This window comes from Schistocerca americana, chromosome 5 (genome assembly GCF_021461395.2).
Source record: "Schistocerca americana isolate TAMUIC-IGC-003095 chromosome 5, iqSchAmer2.1, whole genome shotgun sequence".
Lineage (NCBI taxonomy): Eukaryota > Metazoa > Arthropoda > Insecta > Orthoptera > Acrididae > Schistocerca > Schistocerca americana.
Window position 1 is genome coordinate 712469179 of NC_060123.1, and position 24135 is coordinate 712493313.

At 46.4% G+C, this 24135-nt stretch overlaps 1 protein-coding gene across 1 annotated transcript in view; it reads left to right on the top strand.

The window, feature by feature from the left end:
* Positions 1 to 24135, top strand: part of LOC124616653 — a 157899-nt gene that overhangs the window by 116929 nt on the left and 16835 nt on the right. The window contains exons 6-7 of the mRNA XM_047144982.1: positions 13009 to 13327; positions 14860 to 14969. Of these exons, the coding sequence (XP_047000938.1) occupies positions 13009 to 13327; positions 14860 to 14969 (429 nt within the window). The remainder of the gene's footprint in view (positions 1 to 13008; positions 13328 to 14859; positions 14970 to 24135) is intronic.

Consider the following 24135-nt stretch of genomic DNA (forward strand, 5'->3'; position numbering starts at 1 on the left):
GCACTTCGTCAGCCGGCAGGCAGAGAATCACCTTGCCAGAAGGCCTAACAAAGGTTCGGAAATTGCCACACGCAGCACTTCTGCTCAATTTAAAGTGGTGCACCACACGAGATTCTGCACTTCCTCCCTCAATATTGTCACATGCGAGTACCACACACACTGTATCGCCATCTACGACAACAGATGATTTATGTACGTCATCAGGGTGCACACATGTTGTGAATTCTTGGATGGGACCTGTACGAGCAATGGTAGGGAGGCAGGGAGGTGTGGGAAAGCCATGGCAGGGCGAAGCATCTGCTAAGAGGGGGGTGGCAGGTGCACTAGACTGTGCAGGAGACAACCTCGGGCAATCAGCTGACAGACGAGGGAGCGTGACCGAAGGCAACGAGGAGCCAGCGTGGGTTGAACGGCGTGACAAAGAACTGCCACACGAAGATGGTAACACAATGGTAGAATCCAAGTGGTTGGCAGTTCGACTGCGAGGGCTGTGAGGAGTGAAGCCCCGAAAAGATTGGCCACTCGAATTAGATGAACGCGGAGAAGGAGCAGTGCTCAGCGGAGAAACACTCTGTGGAAAATCAATACCCAAATGCATGGTGTGGGAGATGGATGGCCACTCGAAGCAGGAGTGGGAGATATAGGAGCAGAATCAGGGAGGTTCACCTGAAGCTCAATGAAAGCTGGTTTCACTCGGTTGAGTGAGACCGTGGTCACAGAGCCTTTTATGAGGAGATCCATGTTATTCTCAGAGCGTTTGACGACCTTGTGAGGACCTGTGTAGGGCGACTGAAGCGGGGCTTTGACTGAGTCGTCTCTGAGAAAGACGTACTCACAAGAGTCTAGCGTGCGCAGTACGTACATGCGTGGAGGTGTATGAGCAGCTGGAGGTGGCGGCTGAATTTTGCTGCAGTGCAAGTGCACCCTCTCGAAAAGTGAAGAGAGTTCAGAGGGCCGTGGAAGTGGGGTCGGAATGACTAATTCTCCAGGCAAAACCAGAGGTTGGCCATATACAAACTCGGCTACGGACCCCTTGAGGTCTTCCTTGAAAGTCGCACGAAGGCCAAGAAGCACGAAGGGCAGTGCCTCTGTCCATAGTGAGTCATGGCAATGCAGGGCAGACTTCAGGGTGCGATGCCATCGCTTGACAAGCCCATTGCTTTGGGGGTGGTATGCAGAAGTATGAATTTTGACAATACCACACATTTTACATAATTCAGAGAAAACTGAAGACTCGAATTGTCGCCCCTGGTCAGTGGTGAGGTAAACAAGTGAGCCAAATCTAGAGTTCCACAAATCTAAGAATGCTCGACTTACTGTCTCAGAGGTAATGTTCGGAATAGGCACAGCCTCAGCCCACCGAGTCATCCTGTCAATAGCTGTAAACAAGTAACGGAAAGCCTCAGAGGGGGGCACAGGGCCTACGAGGTCGACATGAACATGGTGAAACCGGCCTGGAGGTTGGCCAAAACAGCCAAGGGGTGGAGAAGTGTGCCTGGAAACTTTGTTCTGTTGACACACCATGCATGCCCTTGCCCAAGACTGACAGTCACGGCGCATGTTTCTCCAGACAAACCGTTCAGCTACCAGATGGATGGAGGCTCAAATGGCTCTGAGCACTATGGGACTTAACATCTATGGTCATCAGTCCCCTAGAACTTAGAACCACTTAAACCTAACTAACCTAAGGACAACACACAACACCCGGCCATCACGAGGCAGAGAAAATCCCAGACCCCACCGGGAATCGAACCCGGGCGTGGGAAGCAAGAACGCTACCGCACGACCACGAGATGCGGGCACGGGTGGAGGCTTTGACACCGGGGTGTGCTAATGTGTGTAGTTTGTCAGAGACCTGGCGTTGAAGGGGCTTAGGAATGAATGGCTGCAACGTACCAGTCGATTCGTCACACCACACTAAGTCAGATATGCCAGGGAAAGTAGAGCGTACCGGTTGGAGAGAGGAGCTGTGGTCTGAAATTAACTGCATGGTATCGGGGTCTGCCGATTGCAACCGAGGTAGGTCCGTTAAGTCAATGAAGGTTGTGACAGCACCAACACGTGAGAGAAAATCAGCGACCACATTGTCCGCTCCTCGGATGTAGCGAATGTCATTTGTAAATTGCAAGATGTAATTGATGTGACGAAAGCGTCATGGGGGCGGATCAGCCGCAGGGTTTTTTATGGCAGGAACCAACGGCTTGTGATCAGTGAGCACATAGAAATCTTGTCCCTCAACATCAGTTCTGAAGTGCCTTATGGCCTCATAAACTGCAAGTAGTTCTCTGTCGAATGCTGGGTATTTCTTCTGCGCGTTGTTTAGCTTTTTTGAGAAAAACTGCAAGGGGGGTCGTAACATCGTTGTATGTCTGACTCAGTACTGCGCCGATGGCATTGTCACCAGCGTCAGTAGTGATAAACATTGTGGCGTCCGCCCGTGGATGAGCAATAGTGACAGCGGAGGCCAACAGCTGTTTGAGTTCATTAAATGCCTTGTCCATGTCTGGTGTCCATGGTACCTGGGGGCTGCCAGAAGTTTGTGGGCCAGCGAGAGCATCTGTGAGAGGAGCCTTCACAGCAGAAGCGGCTGGCAAATGTTTCCGGTAATAATTAACTGTTCCGATGAACCTGCGTAATTCCCTGTAGGTCTGAGGGCGTAGCATCTCGAGAACAGGCTTGATCTTGTCCTGTGGTGGTGTCAGACCGTCCGATGACACAACATAACTTAGGAACGTGATGGATGACTGGTGCAATTGAGTCTTTTTATTGTTCAGTTCAATACCAGCGGCTGCTAAAATATCTGTCGCGACTTGAACACGCTCCTCACTCTGTTCTAAAGTAGAAGCAAAAACCAATATGTCGTCCATATATATAGGAAACAAAAGTCTATATGGGATAAAGTTTGATTGATGAAACGCTGCCATGTTTGGGGTGCATTTTTCAACCCAAACGGCATAAATTTGTATTGGAACAGCCCGAAGGGAGTGGTTATGGCAGTCTTTTCAATGTCCTCCGGAGCCATAGGAATCTGATGAAACGCGTGCTTACAGTCGAAAACAGAGAAGTACTTTGCACCTGCGAGCGCATGATTGAAGTCTGCGATGTGTGGGACCGGATATTTATCAATGATGGTGCAGGCATTTAAACGCCTATAGTCTCCAACCATACGCCAAGTACCGTCTTTCTTTTGGTCAAACAGGATAGGACTAGCCCAGCAACCGGAAGAAGGTTCAATTATTCCCTTTTGTAACAGATCGTCCAATTGTTCTTTTGCAATTTTCATAAATTCCGGCTTGAGGCGGCGTGGACGTTGCGATATGGGCGGCCCATCGGTTAGATGTAACCGATGAACTGTGCCATTAGTGACTACTGCAATACGTGGCGCGGCACGATAGTCAGATGTCCATGAAGCGGAGCAGGCTGTGGCGGACGGGCCAAGCTGTGGCGCTGAGGGCACGGAAGTACAGGTGTGCCACCAACTCGTAGACTGCGTAAAGGCCTCACACATGTTAACATGGGCGAGGTTGGTACACTGGTTCTTGGTGGCGGGCCGTGCCACTACGAGCGCTGTAGGCACGAGTGGGCGTGGCCAGACAGCAGATGGCCGTAGTTCATTGCCACAAGCTTGGAAAGTTAATATTCCATTCGGAACGCAAGGAGCATGAGCACTCGGGCATACCCTATCATTACAAAAGGGGGTGCTGACACAGTTTACAGAGTTGTCGTTAACGTGCGCGGGCACGGGAACACCAGAGTGGCACTGACTGACCTTGTCTGTAGCCGACGAGTCGTCTGCTTGTAGTGCCGCGAGGCGTTGTTGTGTGGAGGCCAACTCGTGGTGTATGTCACGGAGACGCAGCAGCATTTCCATACGTTCCGTCCGCAGCTTAGAAGACTTGGCGCACTCCACTAGCCACTTGTATGTCCAAGATTGCAGCTCCAAGGAAAGGTTTACACACTTCTTAGCACAGCACACATGTTTGGTGTTAGCCGAACTGTCACTCGGCGAAGCGAAAGGAATATGTTTGTTAAGGGAGGGGTATTTTGCACAAAATCTAGTGACAACTGATAGTGCTTGAGGAAATCAATTCCGAGAATAGGTTCTTCAATTGTTGACACTAGAAACGTCCACTCCAGCTTGCACTCGGGCGAAAGTTTCGCTGTATACAAAGTGGAACCCGAACACTGTAGGGTAGACAAGTTCACTGCACGAAGTACTGTTTTGTGTGGTTGCACTTTATTGGTTGCTAGGCGAACCGGCAGCAAAGAGACGTCTGCGCCAGTGTCTACCAGAAAACATACACCTGATCGTAAATCGCGAACATAGACTCGACCACACTTACTGTTATTGTCCGAAACGGAGTGCAACGTGGGATGGTGCCCGTTGTTTACATCGCAGGAGGTGGCACCGTAGCCTACCTGCGGTTGGAGTTTGGGTAAGAACACGGTGACTGGCATTTGCGAGCTTGTTCCCCGAATCTCGGGTGGAAGAAACAGTAAGGTTGGGCGGGCCTGTGCCCTTGTGGGTAGTTGCTAGGTGACGGACTATGTGCCCCAGAGTCTTCTGTCGTTGCGAGGAGTTGAAGGTGCAGGCAGGGCGGCTAGTTTAAAAAACTTGTTATCAGCAGCACTAGACAAGGGCGTGGCGTCAGAAAGCGTCTTAGTGCGGTCACGTCCAGAATGCAGTGCACGGAGCTCACGTTTCCTGGCGGTTTATGCTCTGTCGACGGCGCGTAAACGTTCATTTACTGGCCTATCTTCATACGCAGAGATTGCAGTCTGGACAGGCAAAGGCAGCTTTTCAGTCCAGATTTCTGCGAGCGTGTCATCAGGCATAACTTGCTCATCAACGAGAAGACGGATGCACCGCCACAGCTGGGACAGAGACCTGTCGCCGAGACGCTCTTCGTAGACGAGCTGTCGCACATTTTCTCTCCTGGTTTTAGAGACGCGCTCCAGTATCGTTTGTTTCGCCACACCATACTTCCCCGCTAGGGGGGGGGGAGGGGGGGGTGCTTTGACCAGATCATAAATTAAATCGACACGGTCGTGAAGATGGTTCATGAGGCAGGCGAAGCGTGCGTCGTCGTCCAAAGCACAGACATTGAATGTTTGATCAACCAGGTTAAACCAGAACTCCGGGTTAGCGGGTTTGAAGTCTGATAATTTCGGCAGATTCGGCACTGCAGTCACTGCGGAGGTGCGCCTATTTCTTCGGATGGAAGTAGAGCATGCACAGAATTGTTGACCTGATTAGAAGCAACACAAGGATCCCACACACGTCCACTAGGATGCACACTCGGTGTGATATTTGCTGTTTGGCGAGCATTGAACACCTGTTGACTAGCCGGCGCGGAAGGATACACACGTGGCGGGAACTGATTCGAGTTTGAATTTACTACTGGATTTTCCAAAGTAGCAAAACCTCGCTCGACGCCACGAACTATATTGAATTGTGTGTTCGACACAGGAGTAGAAATGTTCCGACCAACACTCTGTGAAGAACACGTGGGAAGGTCCAGGCAAACAAAGCCAGAGTCCACGACCATTGGTGGTTGGAAGAAACTGGCGGCACTCGATGAATTCCACCGCATGTTCTGGCTGAAGGATTCCGAAGATTCTTGCGGCATGTCCACTACGACGGCAGGAGTGCTGGAGAGATGTTGCTGGAATCCGGGCGGCGGTGAATGCTGAAAGGCCATTGTTTGGAGCTGAACAAAGGCCCTCGCGATCGCGGAGAAACCCGACGCGGTAGGCGCGTAAATAACCTTCAGGCGGTAACTCGGACGCGTATTACACAAAAACGGGGTCACCAGTGAGGGAATATGGTACAGTTGTAGGTAAACAACTGGAATTCTCTCATATACAGATTTATTCACACTTAGCGTCTACACAGATACAAGTCCGGAGGCTAACTGCCGTTAGCGTCCAACATGCTCTCCAAAGCCCTCTCCTTAAAGATAGCACACTTACGCACAGAACAAATATCGATTTTATGGCGCTCTACGCCACAGCCGTTTCCAGGCACCTGGCGAAACGAATCTGTCCACTGTCACAGTCTCTCGCCTATGTCAATGCATTTTCCCATTTTGGACTTGTGTAGTCGGCTAGAAGCATCCTCCGTTCATCTTTTGACTCGTCGGTGTATCATATATTCCGACGATAGGGTGGGCCACGGTCCTTCGACAAATCCGCCACACCGGTGGTGATGTCCACGAACACCATATGAGCGATCCTCTGGTCACCGTGACTGGAACAAAAACTGTAGCCTTCCATGGAGGCATCGTTCTTGGATGATCTAAACAGTTAAGTCGACCGTTTGCGGTGGCCATAAGATCTGTATTCGAATATCGACCTGCCCAGGTTATCATGTACCACTAAATATCCCTTCAAGCTTGATACGTACTAATACTTGCTCAAGCACAGTGTCTGACTGGTCAATGTCCTATCCTCAAAAGCACTGATAAGGCTAAAAATGCACCCTTGTGCTACACATAAAGGTTAATTGAACTTGTTCAAATTTTTTGAACGATTTGCCTTCGCAGTACGTCCTGACTTTACAAGTTGCAGCGATCCCATACCACATCCTTCGTCGTAAATCGTGTTGCAAACGTTGCGCCGTACACAAATATAACAAATTGTTTGTAATAGAAGAGTGGCGCGTCCCATAGTGAATTACTGATGTTTGAGTGCGAAAGTCGGGACTTGCGTCATGTGTGGGATGACTTTTCCACGTACACAGAAAAACAAATGACGTGGAAATAATACTTAACAGAACAAAAAATTCTGCCATTCGTCATCCAAATCAGTATTTACGCAGCTGGAACTACTTTTTCTTTAGCTCAGAAACGACAGATTTTGAGAACATTAAACTAGATTATTTATCTGTTAAATGATCTAATTACTGATATTTCGTGGAGTTGCTTCGTCTGAGGTAACATTTTAACCGCAAGATGCACGAAAAGTTTCAATAGCCGTCCAAGCAAATGGCGGCCGCAACTTGGTGGACACCGTAGCTGCTCTGGTCTCGGCTGGCAGAGCTGCTCGGTGAGAGTCGTCGAGAGAACGTGGCGCGCGCATGCGCCGTGCACCGCCCATGCAGAACCAGGGAGTCGCTCGACAGACTGTCAGCTACGACTCAGTGTGCGTCGGGAAGTTACCGTCGCAGGCAGTCTCTTCTCTAAACGTGTCACACGACCGAAGTATGTAGATGTCACCAGTACATTGGCGTAAGCGAAAAGACCTTTAGTTATTAAAAGAACTCTACTGGTATCAGATCATCATCATCAATCATTTCTGTCATTAAATGAAGTGGCCTACCCAATCACTCAGCTGTGTTACATCTGCGAGATCTTCTTCCATAAGGAAGGACTTGACGGTATCCAGGAAGCTGACAGCAGCGATGTTGCGGGGACCTTTGTCCCATCGTTCTATCTGTCATCTCCGTTGTCTGCTTCTATCTCTTGATCTTCATTCCGGCACCACCTTCGTCCTTCGATCATCCATCATTTCTTCTGACAACATGGCAGGTCCATTAACATTTGATAGTGGCTTTTCTCGTGATGACGTCTTTCACGCCGGAATTGTGCTGATGTCTCCTGATTTTTCTTGCAAATCCTAACACAGATCCGTCTGCGTCTCGCTATGCAGGGTCAGGTTTCCGTCTTGTATACTCATGAAGCGTTCAGGTCCGACAGCCTAAGTAAAAATAGGATGGATTCTGATGCAGAAGTGAGGAAGATACGCCAGACAATATAGTCTTCGCTGCAGTATGTTATCGAGACTAATGTAGCTGTAGACCAGCGAACATCCGAAGATGAAGTACCTGGAAGCATTTGAAATGTGATGCTGTCGAAAACTGTTAAAATCAGTTTTCCAGGTAGTCTAAAATGAGGAATGGAGTCCATAACTTGAACTGCTCAGTCGGTGAGCAACCAAACCTTCCAGTTGAACTGAATTATGTCTTTATTACTGAGTATCTTGTTGTAGCAGATACATAGACATGAACAGGTTAGCACGCGATACCAAAAGATTCTAGAACGCGGTTTTAGATAAACTGCTACCTATAGACAGACGCATGTCGACTATCACACTCACTGTGGCTTTCTGGGATCCACATCTGTGCTGGTCGTGCTTATCTTCCAATGTGACCGACCCACATTTCATCAGCTCATGGCCTCAGATACTTCTTATGTCTTTAATTCTGACTATGTATGGGGATTGCGTCCATTCACGTTCTTTAAATTCATAATTATGTGTTCCACTGTAATTTGTTCAGTGATCCTTTTCTTACATATATCGGCTGATTTTTCGCGTGGACCAAAACCCTGTAATTTAAAGGTAATGCTGAAAAGACTCGAAAAGCTTAACATCCGTCTAACGAAGGCCAAGACTTAGGGAGCTGTCATTATTTTTATATAAATTGAAATTTAAGTAAAGTATATAAAACTGCCCACCCTCCATCGTCCAAATGAAGCACATCACTCTGAAAATCCCCTAAAAGCGAAAGCGAAAGTGTGTTGTACTACTGTGTGTAAAAGATGTACTCACTCCATACTTGGCTCGTATATGTTCGATGTGGACTGAACCTTAGCACAAACCGAAATATTCAGGAAAATTTTTTTCTGAAAATTACCTCTGGTTTCAGCACAGGACATTTAAGTGCTCATCGGAATGTTACCAAATACAGGGACAGCAGTATCTGAGGAAAAATATCCGAGGATAGTGTCACAAACTTAAGTTACGAACAGAAAATTGTTCTCCACTTATTCACATGTCAGTTAACGGCGACGCAACTTGATTTTATATAACGGAGAAATGTGGAGGGAACTTTCTAGTGTCGCTGCTCGATACGAGGAAAGAGTACGCAGACGGTACAACGGTGTCCGCGCTATACATAGCATCTTCCTGTGAGTCGTCAGACACTGTTTCCGTGTATAGCTCAAACTTCGTCTGATAATGTCATATGTTGTCCCTGACAGCGGCCTAGTCCATCATTTTGCTGTTGTGGATTGAATTCAGCTTCAGTCTCGGTATGTGTATGGAGGGTGCTGGAGGGCCAGCGGCTTTTCCATGGTGGTGAGAGGGCTCCAGGCCGGGACCAACATCTATTCCAAAAACTGCTTTCCGTGAGAACAAGAAGTTGCCAATGAAAGTACATGAATTGTGCTACTGAGGTTGATTTGCTGAAAAGCTTGAGTGTTAATACAGATCGTGTGGTAGTTTTGGAAGTTGCCAAATCGCAAGTTGCTGAGGGCGTATGTACAAATCGTGAAGTCTACGGGGAGGGAAAGATGTTTTGGAAGTGTAGTCTATGCAGCCAGGAGTGAGAGAAACACAGAGATGAAAAAGGTTGTTCTGCTGGTTTGGAGAACTGAGAAGCTGGTTTATTATAGAGCATTGGCTAATGGCGTAGCAAGTGCAATGTCTCAAGACGCATCTACAGGGAAGGAAAAGCAAAGCCTGGACAAACAGGTACTGAACATCATTCGTTAGTGCTCATTAGAATAAGAATTTATTAATATTACACAATTCCACATAAACCAGCAAAGTCAAAATGATGGCCCCAAAAACCAAAGCGCACGGTTATAAATTTCTAAATTAAGAACACCATAAGGCAAAAATATAGATTTGATGATATTCACCAAATATTCTCTACATCAATGAGCATTTGAGAGTGAAATTGTATTATCGTAACAGTACAATCTTTAAATACAATCAAACAACTCTTAAAAGTTATAGCACTACCTGAAATAAAATGCACAGACTCAAAGCAACAAACCGAAGACACATAAATCAGGTTAAATAATGTTTTAAGAAAAGACTTATAAATCACTCGCAATAAAAGTATTTGAATGTGAAACTTTTACGTATGAAACAATGGTAATAAGAAACTTGAAGGTGAAACCTTGGCTATACATCAACTGTAATAAGAACTTTGAAGGTGAAATGTTTACAAAATGTTCACAGTAAACTACTGGAAACGGTTCGCACTGGGCAGTAGAACTGATGGTACTCAACAAGATTGCGCCCCAGTAGCTCAAATTAACTGGCTCTAAAACATAGAGAAGACTGTTATTACAAACACTATAAAAGTAACATGTGCAATATATATACTTGGCAATTAATAGCTGAATCTCACACTCTGGGGATTAGATTTGTGGATTACATGCACCTCTTGCTACAGTACCACTCTGTTTTACAATATAAGATAGAACAAGTCAAAATAAATTCCTCGTACCAGATATTTTAACAGAGTACTACAATGATTAGTATAATTTTTCTTCATTTAGAAGAAACAGAATTGTTCTGATTGCAAAGCCAGGGCAACTCCATATGGCTGAACGTTAGAAGTCACACCAAACTTTATTGACAACGGCGAAATTCAATGAATGTCATAATATGTTCGTTTGTTTTAACAAAGCACCAACGCAACAAAAAGCAAGCAATAAATAGTAGGTGCGTAATCAAAAGGACGTTTTGCCACAGGAGGCAGAATCTTATCAAAGAAATCAAATGATTTAAACAACAATATGATAATTAGCCGTTATCAGCTTCTGTCGTAGTTCAGGCCCGTTAATATTACAGAAATTAGTGCAGCTTGCAAGACGCCCGGACTGATTGCAGCTACAATAGCGCTGCTGCATCGCTAATTGCAAGCGACAACTCGAAGCTGCTCACCGGGTATTGATGGAGAGATGTGTGGTGGCACACGGAGTAGAACTCTTGCGCAGATGACGGTCTGCAGCACCAGTCCTCAGACCACCGTGGAAAAGGCTCCTCTTTCCGCAATACCACTAATTACGGCAGAATGAGGCCCACACCGCCGCTGTCGGAAGGGTAGCTAACAACCCCGGACCGCCCAGTGCTCTGCACACCCCATAGTTTTTCCACCTAAGAACAACGTGCTTCCACATCTGACTGTCTGAGAGAAAGTAAGCTAACCAGAGACCTCTTAGAAGCTGTCCGGGTACGCCCTCTAGGCAAAGATAAGCGCACACAACAGTCTGGCACAATAGATCGATTCACAGCACGTATCAGCCTCTTCCCCATAAACACAATCCCTGGGGATTACAAAATGCACAAAACCAAAACTAATCATTGTCATTGCCTTCACTTGGATGAGGTGTACCCCCTGGCAAAGACCTTGATTGACATCTCTCAGACGTGTCATGGACGTGTAAAACGAGGCACAAGCTTGCCTGTAGCCTTGCTTTCAACGTGTCGGTTCCCAAAGTTCGTGATGAAAACCACATCTCCCACATTGCTTTCCAGGCAACCGACGACGGCTGTACCACACCGGTTCCCTTTTATGGGCCCTTTGTATTTTATTCCTAGCCCTGCGCCACTTATCCTTGATAGACTCTGGAGATACTTCTTCCAGGAACAAATCTGAAATTAGCAACAGGTTGGATAAAGAGGAGTTCAAAGAATACGTGAACATGGGCGACCTTGGGGTTGCTTGATGAGTTTCTTGTTTTGCTGTATTGAACGCCAAAATAAGCCATTGCAAGGCGTTGTTACATTTAGTATGGACTTCAGCATGGTTTATATTCAGCATCTTCTGTAAAGAATGTCTGGGGACAGTAAGGTTTTGTCGTAGCATGGCTAATGCCTTGTTGAAAACAATACTTCCGAAAGTCCCTGAAAGTACACATGCTGGAGTATTATCGGTCACCTGAACCTTGGAAGGAGTAAGCAGTGAAAATATGTTTTACACGTTCTTAATAAGGACGCCATGACTCCTCTACCTGGCAGAAACCACACAAATCGGGACAAGGCACCTACTACGACAAATATGTATCTGTTACCTGCTTGCGTCCGGGGCAATAAATAAACGCTCATTTGGCTGCTGCTCTGCTGTGGTAGACCAGACCAGCCCCATTTGTCAGTCACAATTAGGTTTAGCAGTCTTACAACGCCGGCACTAACCCACTATATTCTGCACGTCCTTATAGAGAGGCCGCCACGTTAATGGTTTCTTGATCTTATGTATTGTTTTATGAATACCTAAGAGTCCCCCTAAAACCGACTCACGACAGTACCGGAACATAAATGGGACCAGCGCCCTTGCAGCCTAATTTTTAACTGCCCGTCCTTTTTAGTTCACAAACAAAGGCTGCCCTGAATTAGTTGATACCCTGGTACATCACAACCAGATTTTAGAGGACCTTTAATAAGCCTGAGCTCGGGATCGTGTTTCTGGTGTTACTGTAGGTCAGCGAACAGGCTCGGTATCCCGGCAAGCGAGAAATTACAGTTGATCCATTCCTGCGTTCCTTAATTTAGTCGTACCTTACATCTAGGTCTGTTTATTAACCTCCCTGTTTGCATCTGTTTCAGCATCACAGTCTGTTTCTGTGTCATTGCAAGTGTCCCGTTTTCCTAATTGTGTGTTTGCCCTTATTTGTGTACGCGTTTCTTCTTGCTTTTATAACTAGGGTAAGACATTCTCGGTTATGTCATGCTGTATGCTCCAACCGTCCGGGTGTCCTAAAATTTGCCCTATGTTGTCATATTCCGTTCGTGGTCGTATGTGTGTGTGTGTGTGTGTGTGTGTGTGTGTGTGTGTGTGCATCTCTCCCTCCTTGTCTCTCTCTCTCTCTCTCTGTCTCTGTCATAGTGTAAAGTCATATGCTCAAGCGTTCCAAGTTCTCCGCAAGTGCCCATGGGTGTTCGCCTGATAGCAAAGTAAGGAAGTTGTTCTGGATATGGACCATGGTCCCTGAGGAAATGGACAGTGCCACGTGCGGTATCTGTGTGTTTTGGCCTCCTTCGTTTCTCGATGTGTGGGTGAAAGTTGTAGACGGGACGCTCCTTTTCTGTCGAATACCACTGTATCAGCGCTTCAGTTTGCCCCTGTCTGTGATGTTTTCTCCTATACGAAGGACCGTGAATTATGTAGAGAGCCGCAGGTGGCCTGAGACTGCGACAAGTGGCGGGCAGCCAGAGTGGGAGCGCTTTGCGATGCGGGCCACGCAGCCAGCTGGCGGCGGTGTTTGCCCGCAGAGCCCGACGCCGCCGCAGTACGTGTTCTGGTTCCACAACGAGCGCGTCGTCAACTACGAGGGGTCGCGCGCCGTCGCCGTCAGCACGGAGCCGGGCCCGCGCACGCACTCGCGCCTCCTCATCCCGCGCGCCACGCGCCGCGACTCGGGGAACTACACGTGCAGCGCGCCCGACACGCAGCCCGACACCATCAACGTCTACGTCTCGCAGGGTGAGTCGCTGCCGCCTGCGCTCCCGCCCTCTGCAACACCCTGCGTGCCCAGCACAACACTCCCCGATCCGTTCTATATGGCTTCTCGTCACTGTTGGACTTCTACAAGTACACGGTCTCACATAACTCACTCCCTATTTTTAAACAGACAAAATTTCTGTATTTTGAACCACTTTTCTTAAAAATACTTTTGATAGAAACAGGACTCCTTGAAGTTGGGTTTACCGTCATTTTAAACCTCCGCATAAGCTCTAGTCTTCTGTACGCGATTCTTTTATTTTTATTTATTCTTTTTTTTTTCAAATTAACTGATACGTGCGATACTGCTGTCTGCAAAATGATAGGTGCAACATTGGGTTGCACATCGGATATTTATACAAATGACACAATTCCAGGGACGTTACTGGTCTCATACACATATGATTTTTGCATACTGCCTGATTCGGAAAACGAAAATTTGTACCAAGGCCGGGAATGGAGCCTGGGTCTTCTGTTTACTAGGCAGGGGCGCTAGCCACTAACGCACCTTGGCACAGCTGTTCGCGCAGCTGCACTGATTTACCTGGTATGTTTCCCACCCCCATCAAAATTTTCACTGCCGCCTCAGTTTACTTCAAATTCCCCCTTACACACGAACAGAATTGCCGAGGCTCCCCGTGTTCTGGAATAGCACCTCAGAACATGGAGAGCCTCGACAATCCTTTCGTGTGTAAGGGGAATTTAAGGTGGATTGGAGCAGCAGTGAGAACCCGGATTGGGAAACGAGGTGTGCCAGGTACACCAGTGCAGTCTGCCTTCGGCAGTGATACCGTGCGGACCGTGTTGCCCGCCGGCCGCGCTGTGGTGCGCACGCCTGTTTACGCCGGAGCAGCTTCGCGTGTGCGGTGTTACGAGTCTAGAACGAGATGGCACACTCGTACAGAAAAACCACTTTGAAGTTCAGTTCTGCGAACGACTATACATGACCAAAGGCACACGAGATTGAACGTTTTTTAAGAGAAGAAGTAAAAATCGATCCACAGGATATCGTGGGAATCCATTTATCGATCGTTTCAAGCGTCGTCTATGTTAGGCTTATTGACGAGGCTACTTGCGAAAGACTTCTACAACGATCACCGAACGGGTACAGTTTCTGTTATGCCGACGGGAATATTGGTGCGGTTACGGTCGATCACGCGGGAATGGGGATACGCACTATATGCTTCTTCGAACTTCCGTTTGAGGCCCCGTCTGAACTTGTGACCGACGCCTTTCGACCATACCGTACAGTTCTATCCCATGTGGCCGAAAAATGGACGAGTTTTACCACATACCCCGTCCTACATGGGATGAGACAAATACGGATAGAACTGCGAAAGCACGTCCCCTCCTATTTGTACATAGAAGGTTGTCGAGCGATTATAATCTATGATGTACCACCTCGCACTTGCTCGGGGCGCGGGAAAGAAGGTCACGTCCGCTCGGAATGCCTCCAGCGACGTTTAGTGCAAACCCTACGGGATGATGTTCAGGCGCCACAACAGATGATTGTATTACCGTTGACCTTTGTGAAAGCCCTGAGTGGAGACGTGAGGGAGATTTCCAATGGGCACCAGCAGCTGCGCCCTATAGAGAACATGTACACACCGGTTTCACCACAGCAGACACAGGACACCACACAAGAGATGCAGCTGACGGTCGCTCCAGGCTCAACCGTGGTGGCTGCCAGTGCTTCCACCGAGAGCGTGATAGGCCAGGCCCAAGACGGAGGGTAAGGAATCCAAACAGCTGAAGCGGAAGCAAGGCAACGGAAACAGCGTTCACTGAAGAGAAGGAAGAAGCGTCGACTGACTTCTGCTGACGATTGCCACAGGCCCGAGGGGACAGTGGACGACAGCGACAGTATCGACCTGAGACCAGTCGATTCAACGAATACCGAGATGATGATGCAGGAATTGCACAGCGACGTTAACTTGAATTCTCATCCTGGTGACCGGAAGGCAGAAGTGGAGATGACAATTGTCCAACATCAGAGCGGTGACAACGTTGCCTACCATCCTTCGGCCAGTTCCGGAAATATGTTGGGGGACTGGGCGCAAGAAATGGACCAACAGGAACAGAATGAAAATACGAACGCTATGATTGAGGATAGTCCTTGTCAGACGCCGGGAGGGGCCGGGGAATGTTGAACAACTTAGTGTGGTGAGGAGCGCCGAGTGTGCAGATAGACGACAGCAGTCCGGTTTTCAACACCGTCGCTTGATGACACCCCCTTACAACTGATGAACAAACGCCAGGCGTACCGCACTGCAACGACGAACATTAATGGCATTCGGACACCGCTTAAAATTCAAATGCTGAAAGATATGTTAGACGCTGCGGACGTGGATATTGTACTCCTACAAGAAGTGCGTTTCACATCGCCGCCGGAGTTCTACGGCTACGAAGCACATTATTCAGTGCACGATGAGAGTGGATGCGGTGTGGCGATCCTCACCAGGGAAGGACTAGGATTGGAGGAAGTCATGTCTCTCCCTTCGGCTCGTGGAACAGCGATCACTGTCGACGGCGTTCGTTTCATCAATTTATACGCGCCATCTGGCTCCTCAAAACGAAGAGAAAGGGAGACCTTTTACACCGAAGAGATAGCTGGACGCTATGATAAATATGTAGTAGGCGGCGACATTAATTGTGTCGTCGACCAAAAGGACCATGTACCTCATTATGTGCCATGCATGGAATTGCGTGGTTTGATTACCGAAATGGCGCTTCCGTACACCTGGGAACTGCAGCATGGCGACAGAACGGATTATACGTATGCAACGGGAAATTCGTCGAGTAGACTTCATAGAGTGAATGTGACGCGAGCTCTACGGACGGCGATACTGGATGCCGAAATCTGGCCAGCGGCTTTTACGGATCATATGGCGTACGTCTGTACGATTTAAACTAACGCGTCAGAATATATGGCGGAGTAAGGGTCACTGGAAAATGAATAGTGCCCTTTTACGTGACACTGCATGTCGCCGGTCGATAGAGGTGGTCTGGGAGAACTGCGTTCGCAGCCAACGAGCATACACCTCGGTTCTCCAGTGGTGGATCAAATGCGCAAAACCAACGTTACGGAGAACGTTGATACGATACGGGCAGAATAAACCGCAGTGGAACCGCACGACGGCTGATTTTTATTTTACATCCCTGAGGGAGCTGATGACACAACAACCATCACCGGAAACGCACGCGGCCATGCGCAGGATAAAAGACAAAGTATTACAGCTGACGAGACTAAGAATAGAAAGGATAATGGTCCGGGCTAGATTGGCGGACACAGTTGCTGCCGATGCACCATGCATCACGTAGTACGTGAACGCCAACGACGAGGAAGGACATTGATCGGGGATATTGCGTATGTGTTTACTATTTGCGCCAGTTATATGGACCTGTACAAGTGAACCACGAGACACTATATGATGTCATATCGGAAATGCCAATAAAGGACCACCACTGGATGTAGAGACTTTCATCACAGCGATAACGGAGGCCGAGCTGGCAGATGCAATCGCCAGGGGGGCTCCGAACAAGTCCCCAGGACAGGAGTGCTTCCCAATTGAATTTTACCGCGCCTTTCCATACCTCATGGGACGGACCTGGATTCAGGTGTACGACGAACTCCTGTCACCGCAGACTGAGATACCTGTCGAATTCACGGAGGGTATCATCATCCCAATACCCAAACCACGCGGTGGCAGAAGGCCAGGAGATTATAGACACTCTCTTTAACTGATAGACTTCTCATTGATCAAACATGCCTCGGTGGTAACAGTAACGTACATACGGCGCTCGGTGACTACCAGGATATCATCGCATTAGCAGCGGCATGCCGAGTGCGTGGGGCACTAGTCGCTATTGACTTTGATCATGCGTTCGACAGTGATGGGCAGATTGGGAATCCCACAGGCCTTCATTCTAGTGATCATGCGACTGCCACACGGCTTGCGATCAAAGGTCTCTGTGAATGGGCGGGACACTGACTACATTGTTATTTCAAGGTCAGTTCGTCAAGGTTGCCCCCTTTCGATATTTTTGTATGCAATGGCTTTGGAACCCTGTCTATATGGCCTCCGAAGACGGCTGGAGGGAGTGCCGTTGCCACAACTGACCTTTCATTGCCGCGCTTATGCTGACGATGTGATGCTGATGTCAATAACAGGCGACGAAGTACGTACGGCGTTGGCATGGATACAGCGATACGGGATGGGGGCGGGAAGCGTGCTTAATCTACAGAAGTCACGCTGCATGAATGTCGGTCGAGGATTACAACCGGGGGAGGAAGGCCCGCTCATGTTAGTTAACACCATAAAATGTCTAGGTGTTACGTTCCACACGGATGTGCAGCGGACAGCAGCGGAAAACTACCGACGCATATTGAAGCTGATGCGGACAATGGTGCTGTTACAAAAATTAAAAGCGTTGGATATGATTCAGAGGGTGACCTATGTTAACGTATACCTAGCCTCGAGACTCACTCACGTAACGCATGTCCTGCCTTTAACGCGCACAATGGCATCACGGATACAAGCAACGTTCGGCGCTTACGTGAGTGTGGGACACCTGTTTAAGATCCAACACACAACGCTTACGCTACGACCTGGAGACGGTGGACTTGATCTGGTGAACGTATATGAAAAGGCACTGGCGTTATTCGTCAGTACGATTTTACGACAGTGGCGCGGTCAATTTCATAACATCTCGGGTGCGTTGGTCGATGTACTAGCGCTCACTTCAATGCTGCCCCCAGTCAATGTGGGCCATATTTCACCGAAGATATCACATTTCTTTTTTTTTGGAGCTTAGCTATGTCAGAGAAGCCTTCCCAACAACACGACTACCGACGACGCGAGATGTATACCAACTCTTACTGCCCCGGTGCCCCAGGAATACCCTGGAGAAGAAGAACCCAGACAAGAACTGGCGACAGATATGGCGCGTTATATGGAACGTTTACCTCCCAACGAATCAACGGCGGCGCGCGATTCATTTGGCAGACACTCCACTGTGTTTCGGCTGCGCAACAGTGGACACTGATGAACATCGTTTAGCATGTAGTGGGACGGCTCCAGTGTGGCACTTGGCACAACAGATATTGGCGTTCCTGTTACGCTCCGCCCCTCACACAATTTCTTCAGACACCCTTTTTTCCCCCAAGAATCTTATTTTCCGGTCCAAAAAACCAATTCAGTGACATGGGTACGGGGAATGGTTCTGGGCTACGTTTCTAACGAATCGGAAAAGGACAAAATTGATTTTTGACATTTTCTCCTGGATGGACACACGAAGCTGCAACAGCATATGAAATATGGGCAACACTTCGCAAATTACCTGCGACACATTTACCGATGCGCCGGACAGTTGGGGTGTGGGTGGAGATGAGATAGACGAAGAAGCGGAGACAGACAGCGATCTCACTTACGGACCCTTAGTTAATTTCGAGAAGACGACCCAGTCTTACACCATCGTCTGGAGAACGGGCCGATAGATGGCTCTCTTGCTCTATCGTGAGCACGTGTCGCCCCGACACGAATTTCATTTCATTGCTGGAGGAGCATGTTTCTTTTGTATTTGTACTATCCGCGATGTCTTCATGTCTTTTTCATTTGGACATTTTCAGTTTTATTCATTTACTTACTTAATTAATTTTCTAATTAGCCGCTATTTGTCAATATTTGGACATTTACGCGGTAGTATAACAAAATGTGTGTCAGCAAAGGTTGTAAGTCTGACATTAAAAAAAAAAAAAAAAAAAAAAAAAAAATAAGATAAAAGAGTAGCGTTGAAGTCTCAGTCTGAGCTTCAAACCACCTTTACTCCATAAAAAAAAAAAAGACGATGGATAGAGCGTCTGCTTTATAAGCAGCAGATGGAGATTCTGGGTTCGGGTACCAGTCGGAGCACACATTTTCAACTGTCCCCGTTGACTTATATCAACGCCTAAAAAAAAAAAGGAAAAAAAAGAAAAAGAAAAAAAAGTAGCTAGCGCCCCTGCCTAGTAAACAGAAGACCCAGGTTCGATTCCCGGCCTTGGTACAAATCTTCATTCGCCGCTTCATTCTATATAGAACAAATATGACGTATTACTGCTCCCAATTCATCCAAGTTCCGTGACTTTCACTTGAAAACCACCTCCTTAGGCCAACCATAGAAAAAAAAAAATCTCAAGCGGTTAAATCAGTGCTGCAGGCAGGCCGTTCGTGTGCGCCATGTGTCACAATCTTACGACCTGGGAAATGATCGTCCGGCCATTCGCGGACATCATTTGCAAAATGTGCAGGTGCTCCGTGCTGCATGAATGCAGCTGTGGGTTGTTGCATTGTTAAACTGGACGCCCCTGTGCTTTTCTAACACATTCGTTTGGTCGTTTTTCGGGTGCTCAGTAGTGGAAGTTACATCTGCTTACAAATCCTCCAATATGGAAACCTGCTTCATCAGTCCACAGAACGTCCTCAAAAAGTTCAGATCAATCATCATTCCAACCCAAGAAAATTTCTCCAAACTCCATTTTTCTAACACAGTCGTCAATGTGGCTTCAACGATGCTAAAGTGAGATCTTTATTAAGAATCGTTGCAACTGCGTAACTTAAAAGACTACTTTCACGAGATCCTTGACGCAGTGGTTTTTTAGGGTTCCTCGTGAACATTTCACGAATCTGTCAACATCCTTTGGTATCATCGAAGTCGATGATCTTCCTGATCTACTTGCACTGGCGACGCTCCCTGTTCTTAGTAATTTGGAATGGCAGTTTTCAGCTGTTTTTGCATCCGGTGTGCATGGATTCCTGGTTCAGTCCTACACCACACTTGTACTCGCGCCGCAGATCCCCAGACCTCACAACGAGCTGCTATTTTTGCCCGTTCTTCTAAAGTCAACACAGGCGGCAGTCTCCCATTCAAACAAAACAAAAAAATAATGTCAAACACAACCTCATGGAGTGCTGTATCTAACAAAAGTAGTTCTAAAGAAGTAGGTTCATAAATTTAAAAAAATTATAACTGTTTAAAAATAGGGATAACACCCTGTGTAGCACCTACTTCATTGGCTTAGCTTTCCAACGAGTGATCAGGGACTGTGCTCTTTGTCAAACGGGCGAGTTTAGTCCCTAAAAATTATTATTAGACTTACCTGTGCATGAAACCTGATGAATTACTCATTGTTTCTCTATTCGTTCTCCTGACGTTCTGTATCACTCCCTTTCTCTCTCAGTTCATTGTTTTTCCCTGATTCCTAAGAGCGTTCGGAAAATCGACCGGTTAAAATCGATAACGGTTTTTTAGTTCTAAATAACTGATATTATTCGGTATTAGTTTGGTCTCGATGATAACACATGTTCATATTTCTTTACTAATAACCGACTAAAAAAACCGAAATATCAATTAGTCATAGCAGCAGTGCTAAAATTTTTCGTTTTTAAATACACCTTTTTTTAACGAGCAGTAATTCATGTATGTAAAATTTGCGTTGGTTTGGAATACTGCATTATTATGGGAAATAGCGATCAGTGCTGTTTTAGTAACAATGCCGACACAAACGAGCAACAAACACATGGCGAAGGAATTGGTGCAACATTGCTGAGACGGTAATGTCCATCTCACCCTGTGTCGTAGCTTAGGATAGCGTGTACCTGCAGTGTACAAGTTTAAGTTAGTCTCTTGCTGTCGTCGCCGGACATCCGTTGTATTGTAGAATGGCATCAACACTAGTCTGGAAATGTTTTTACAAAGTGACGTAGCAGTGAAGTACAATGCTTTATTTGCTTTTAAAGATTAAAGGTTTGTCTGTCGTTTCTATGAAATAAAAAGGAAGGAAATTATGATAACAACAATTCATTAATACTATACAATAAAAATTGAAAGCAGCTGATCTGGTGCCTTTGTCTACATAATTTGCCTTTACCTCCTTGTAGCCTTCACAGCAGACAAATTAACACGAAGAACAGAGTTCTTCGACGTCGTTTTCACCCTTTAACACTGACTGTTTGTAATGCCCAAATAGTTGTAAGATTCCCAGTTACGTGATTTTTGAGCAGAGTTCCAAAAGACTATAATCAATGGCAGTAAGCTGGTGATTTTTTTGTTGTATTCAAATACTTATCAATTTTCGAGGAAAGCAGGTAACGGTGGACGGGCTGTTTTCTTTTATTTGCCTATTTAACTTAATAGTTTGGTGCTGAGTATCTTGAAACTGAGAGTAAAAATTTTTCAATTTTTGTTCTAAGTTTATTACAGGAAATAACAGAAATAAAATACCGAAAGTCGGTTACTTCAGAAACTGGTTATTTTGAGCAGTTTTAACAGAGTTTTACTCAACAATTTTTTCTGGCTCTCGTACCAAACAGTTTGCCTTTTGACTGAACGAATCTCTGTCTAGTACTCCCACTGCTTGTACTAGGATTCAACGATGTCCTTCTCGGATTCATAGTGTATCTTTTCAAATTTTCTTGTACAGGTGGTGTTCACAATACATCCATTGTTGAGATCAACTGTTACCTGTTATTTCACTTGTTTCACTGTTCATACCGTTAACATTAAATGCCGATTAACTTTCATTTACACCTGTCCGTTTCCTACAGACCACGTGACATTGATTTCTTTAAATACAGCCTGTTCTAATTACTAGCAGTCGTGCTGTCTCACTTTTCTATGTTTACAACATCTTTAATCACACGCCGACTGGTGTCACTGAGCGGTTCTAGGCGCTTCAGTGTGGATCCGCGCGACCGCTACGATCGCAGGTTTGAATCCTGCCTCCGGTATGGATGTGTGATGTTCTTAGGTTAGTTAGGTTTAGTTGTTCTAAGTTCTAGGGGCTGATGACCTCAGATATTAAGTCCCATAGTGCTCAGAGCCATTTGAACCACTTTTTTTAATCACACCTCATATACTATCGTACTATACAGGGTGTCCCATTTATTTTGACCACCCTAAACAACTGTTTGCCCACATGCAAATTACAAAATGTTTCAAGCAAATGTTCTTTAGCCGTCAGGGGACATCAATCAGTGTGATTTCTTTTTACGGAGATATGAACAGCGGTATGATTTTTTAAATGACACCCTGTATTTTTTATTCACTAATTTATTTCCTCTCCTAAAGACCTGTTCAAAAACGTATCGGAGTCATTCACTGAAACACACTATTGTTAATTATAGCACAACATTGACGTTGACACTCCCAGCGCATAGTGCAGGTCTTGGTGGTAATGGAACACATCGACGGACTGACGTTGACAGAGGACAAATCTAAACATTAGTAGAATGCACACTTGAGATTCATATATCTTCAGTTGAAGAGTTGTGTGAGTAGAATGTACACTAACGAATGGGGAATGTAAGTTAGCAGAACAATAATTGCAATTATGTTTTCTTATGTACGGGTACGTTTAGTACAGTAGTTTAGTACTTTTAAATACTGTTGTGTACAGTAAGCATACATTAAAGGCTGTCCTTCTAACAAACTGCATTGACATAACGTTTCTTTTATTGTTGTTGTTGTTGAAGGAATGCGGAATGGTACGCAGGCAGCGGGACTGTACAGAGAGTGATATCCCGACAAGGACCCGCCTTCCCGACGCGTGTTTTCTCGTCTTGTTGCGACGCTTCAGGAAACGGGAACTTTCAACCAACGACATCGAAATCATCGTAGCACTCGCACCGAGGAAGCTGCTGACGTTACTGTTCTCACCTCCGTTGCCATGAATGCAGACGTGACCACACGACAGCTTGAACACGAGATTTGCAGTCCTAAAACCAGTGTACATCGTGTTCTTACACTGCACCGGTTCCATCCTTACCATGTACACCTACATCAAGAATTGCATGGGATTGATTTCCAGAATCGTGTACAGTTCTGTCAGAGGGCACAGCATCAAATCCTCTCTAACGCGAACTTCTTCTCCAATGTTCTATTTACCGATGAATGTTCCTTCTCAAACAAAGGCCAGGAAAATACAAGGAACGTGCATCATTGGTCCAGCGACAATCCACAATGTCTTAGACAGGTGGAACATCAGTGTCAATGGAGAGTTAACGTCTGGTGTGGGATGCTTGGTACTACAATTATTGGCCCTTATTTCATCAATGGTAGTCTAAACGGCACAGTGTATGCCAACTTCCTCAGACCAATTATTTTCTGTGCCGCTGAGAACCAGAATGCTAATATGGTCAACACGATGGATGTCCAGCACATAATGCCTTGCCGGGACGTCGTGTTCTGAACCGAAGGTATCCTGCCAGATGGATTGGTCGAGGAGGAACAGTTACTTGGCCTGCTAGGTCTCCTGATGTAAATACTCTGGACTTTTTTCTTTGGGGATGCATTAAGACGTTGCCTATCGTGATATTCCAACAACGGAAGAGGTCATGCAGCAGCGTATCGTGCTTGCTTGTAATTCTCTTCAGCAGGCAACACTGGAGGCAGTAGATACTTATTTCATTCAGCGAGAGCAGCAGTGTATCGGTGTCCAGGGTCACCACTCTGAGCGCCTTTGAGTGTTCTGCTCCTGGGCAGTGGTACAGGAGAGTCAAAGTCAATTTTGAGTTACGTTTTTACTTGATTTTCATTTGTTTTCTGACAACTACAACAAGTGGACGAGTTTGTGATCCCGAGCTCAAAATCAGTGTTGTGTTATGTAACTAATAACGTTGCGTTTCAGTGAATGGTACACTGTGATACATTTTTGAATCGGTCTTTAGGAGAGGAAATGAATTACTGGACAAAAAATACAGGGTTCTATTTAAAAAAGTCATACCGCTGTTCATATCTTTGTAAAAAACAGAGCTACATACTGATTGATGTCCCCTTGACTGCTAAAGAACATTTGCTTGAAAAATTTTGTAGTTTGCATCTGGACGAATAGTTATTTATAGTGGTAATGATAAACTGAA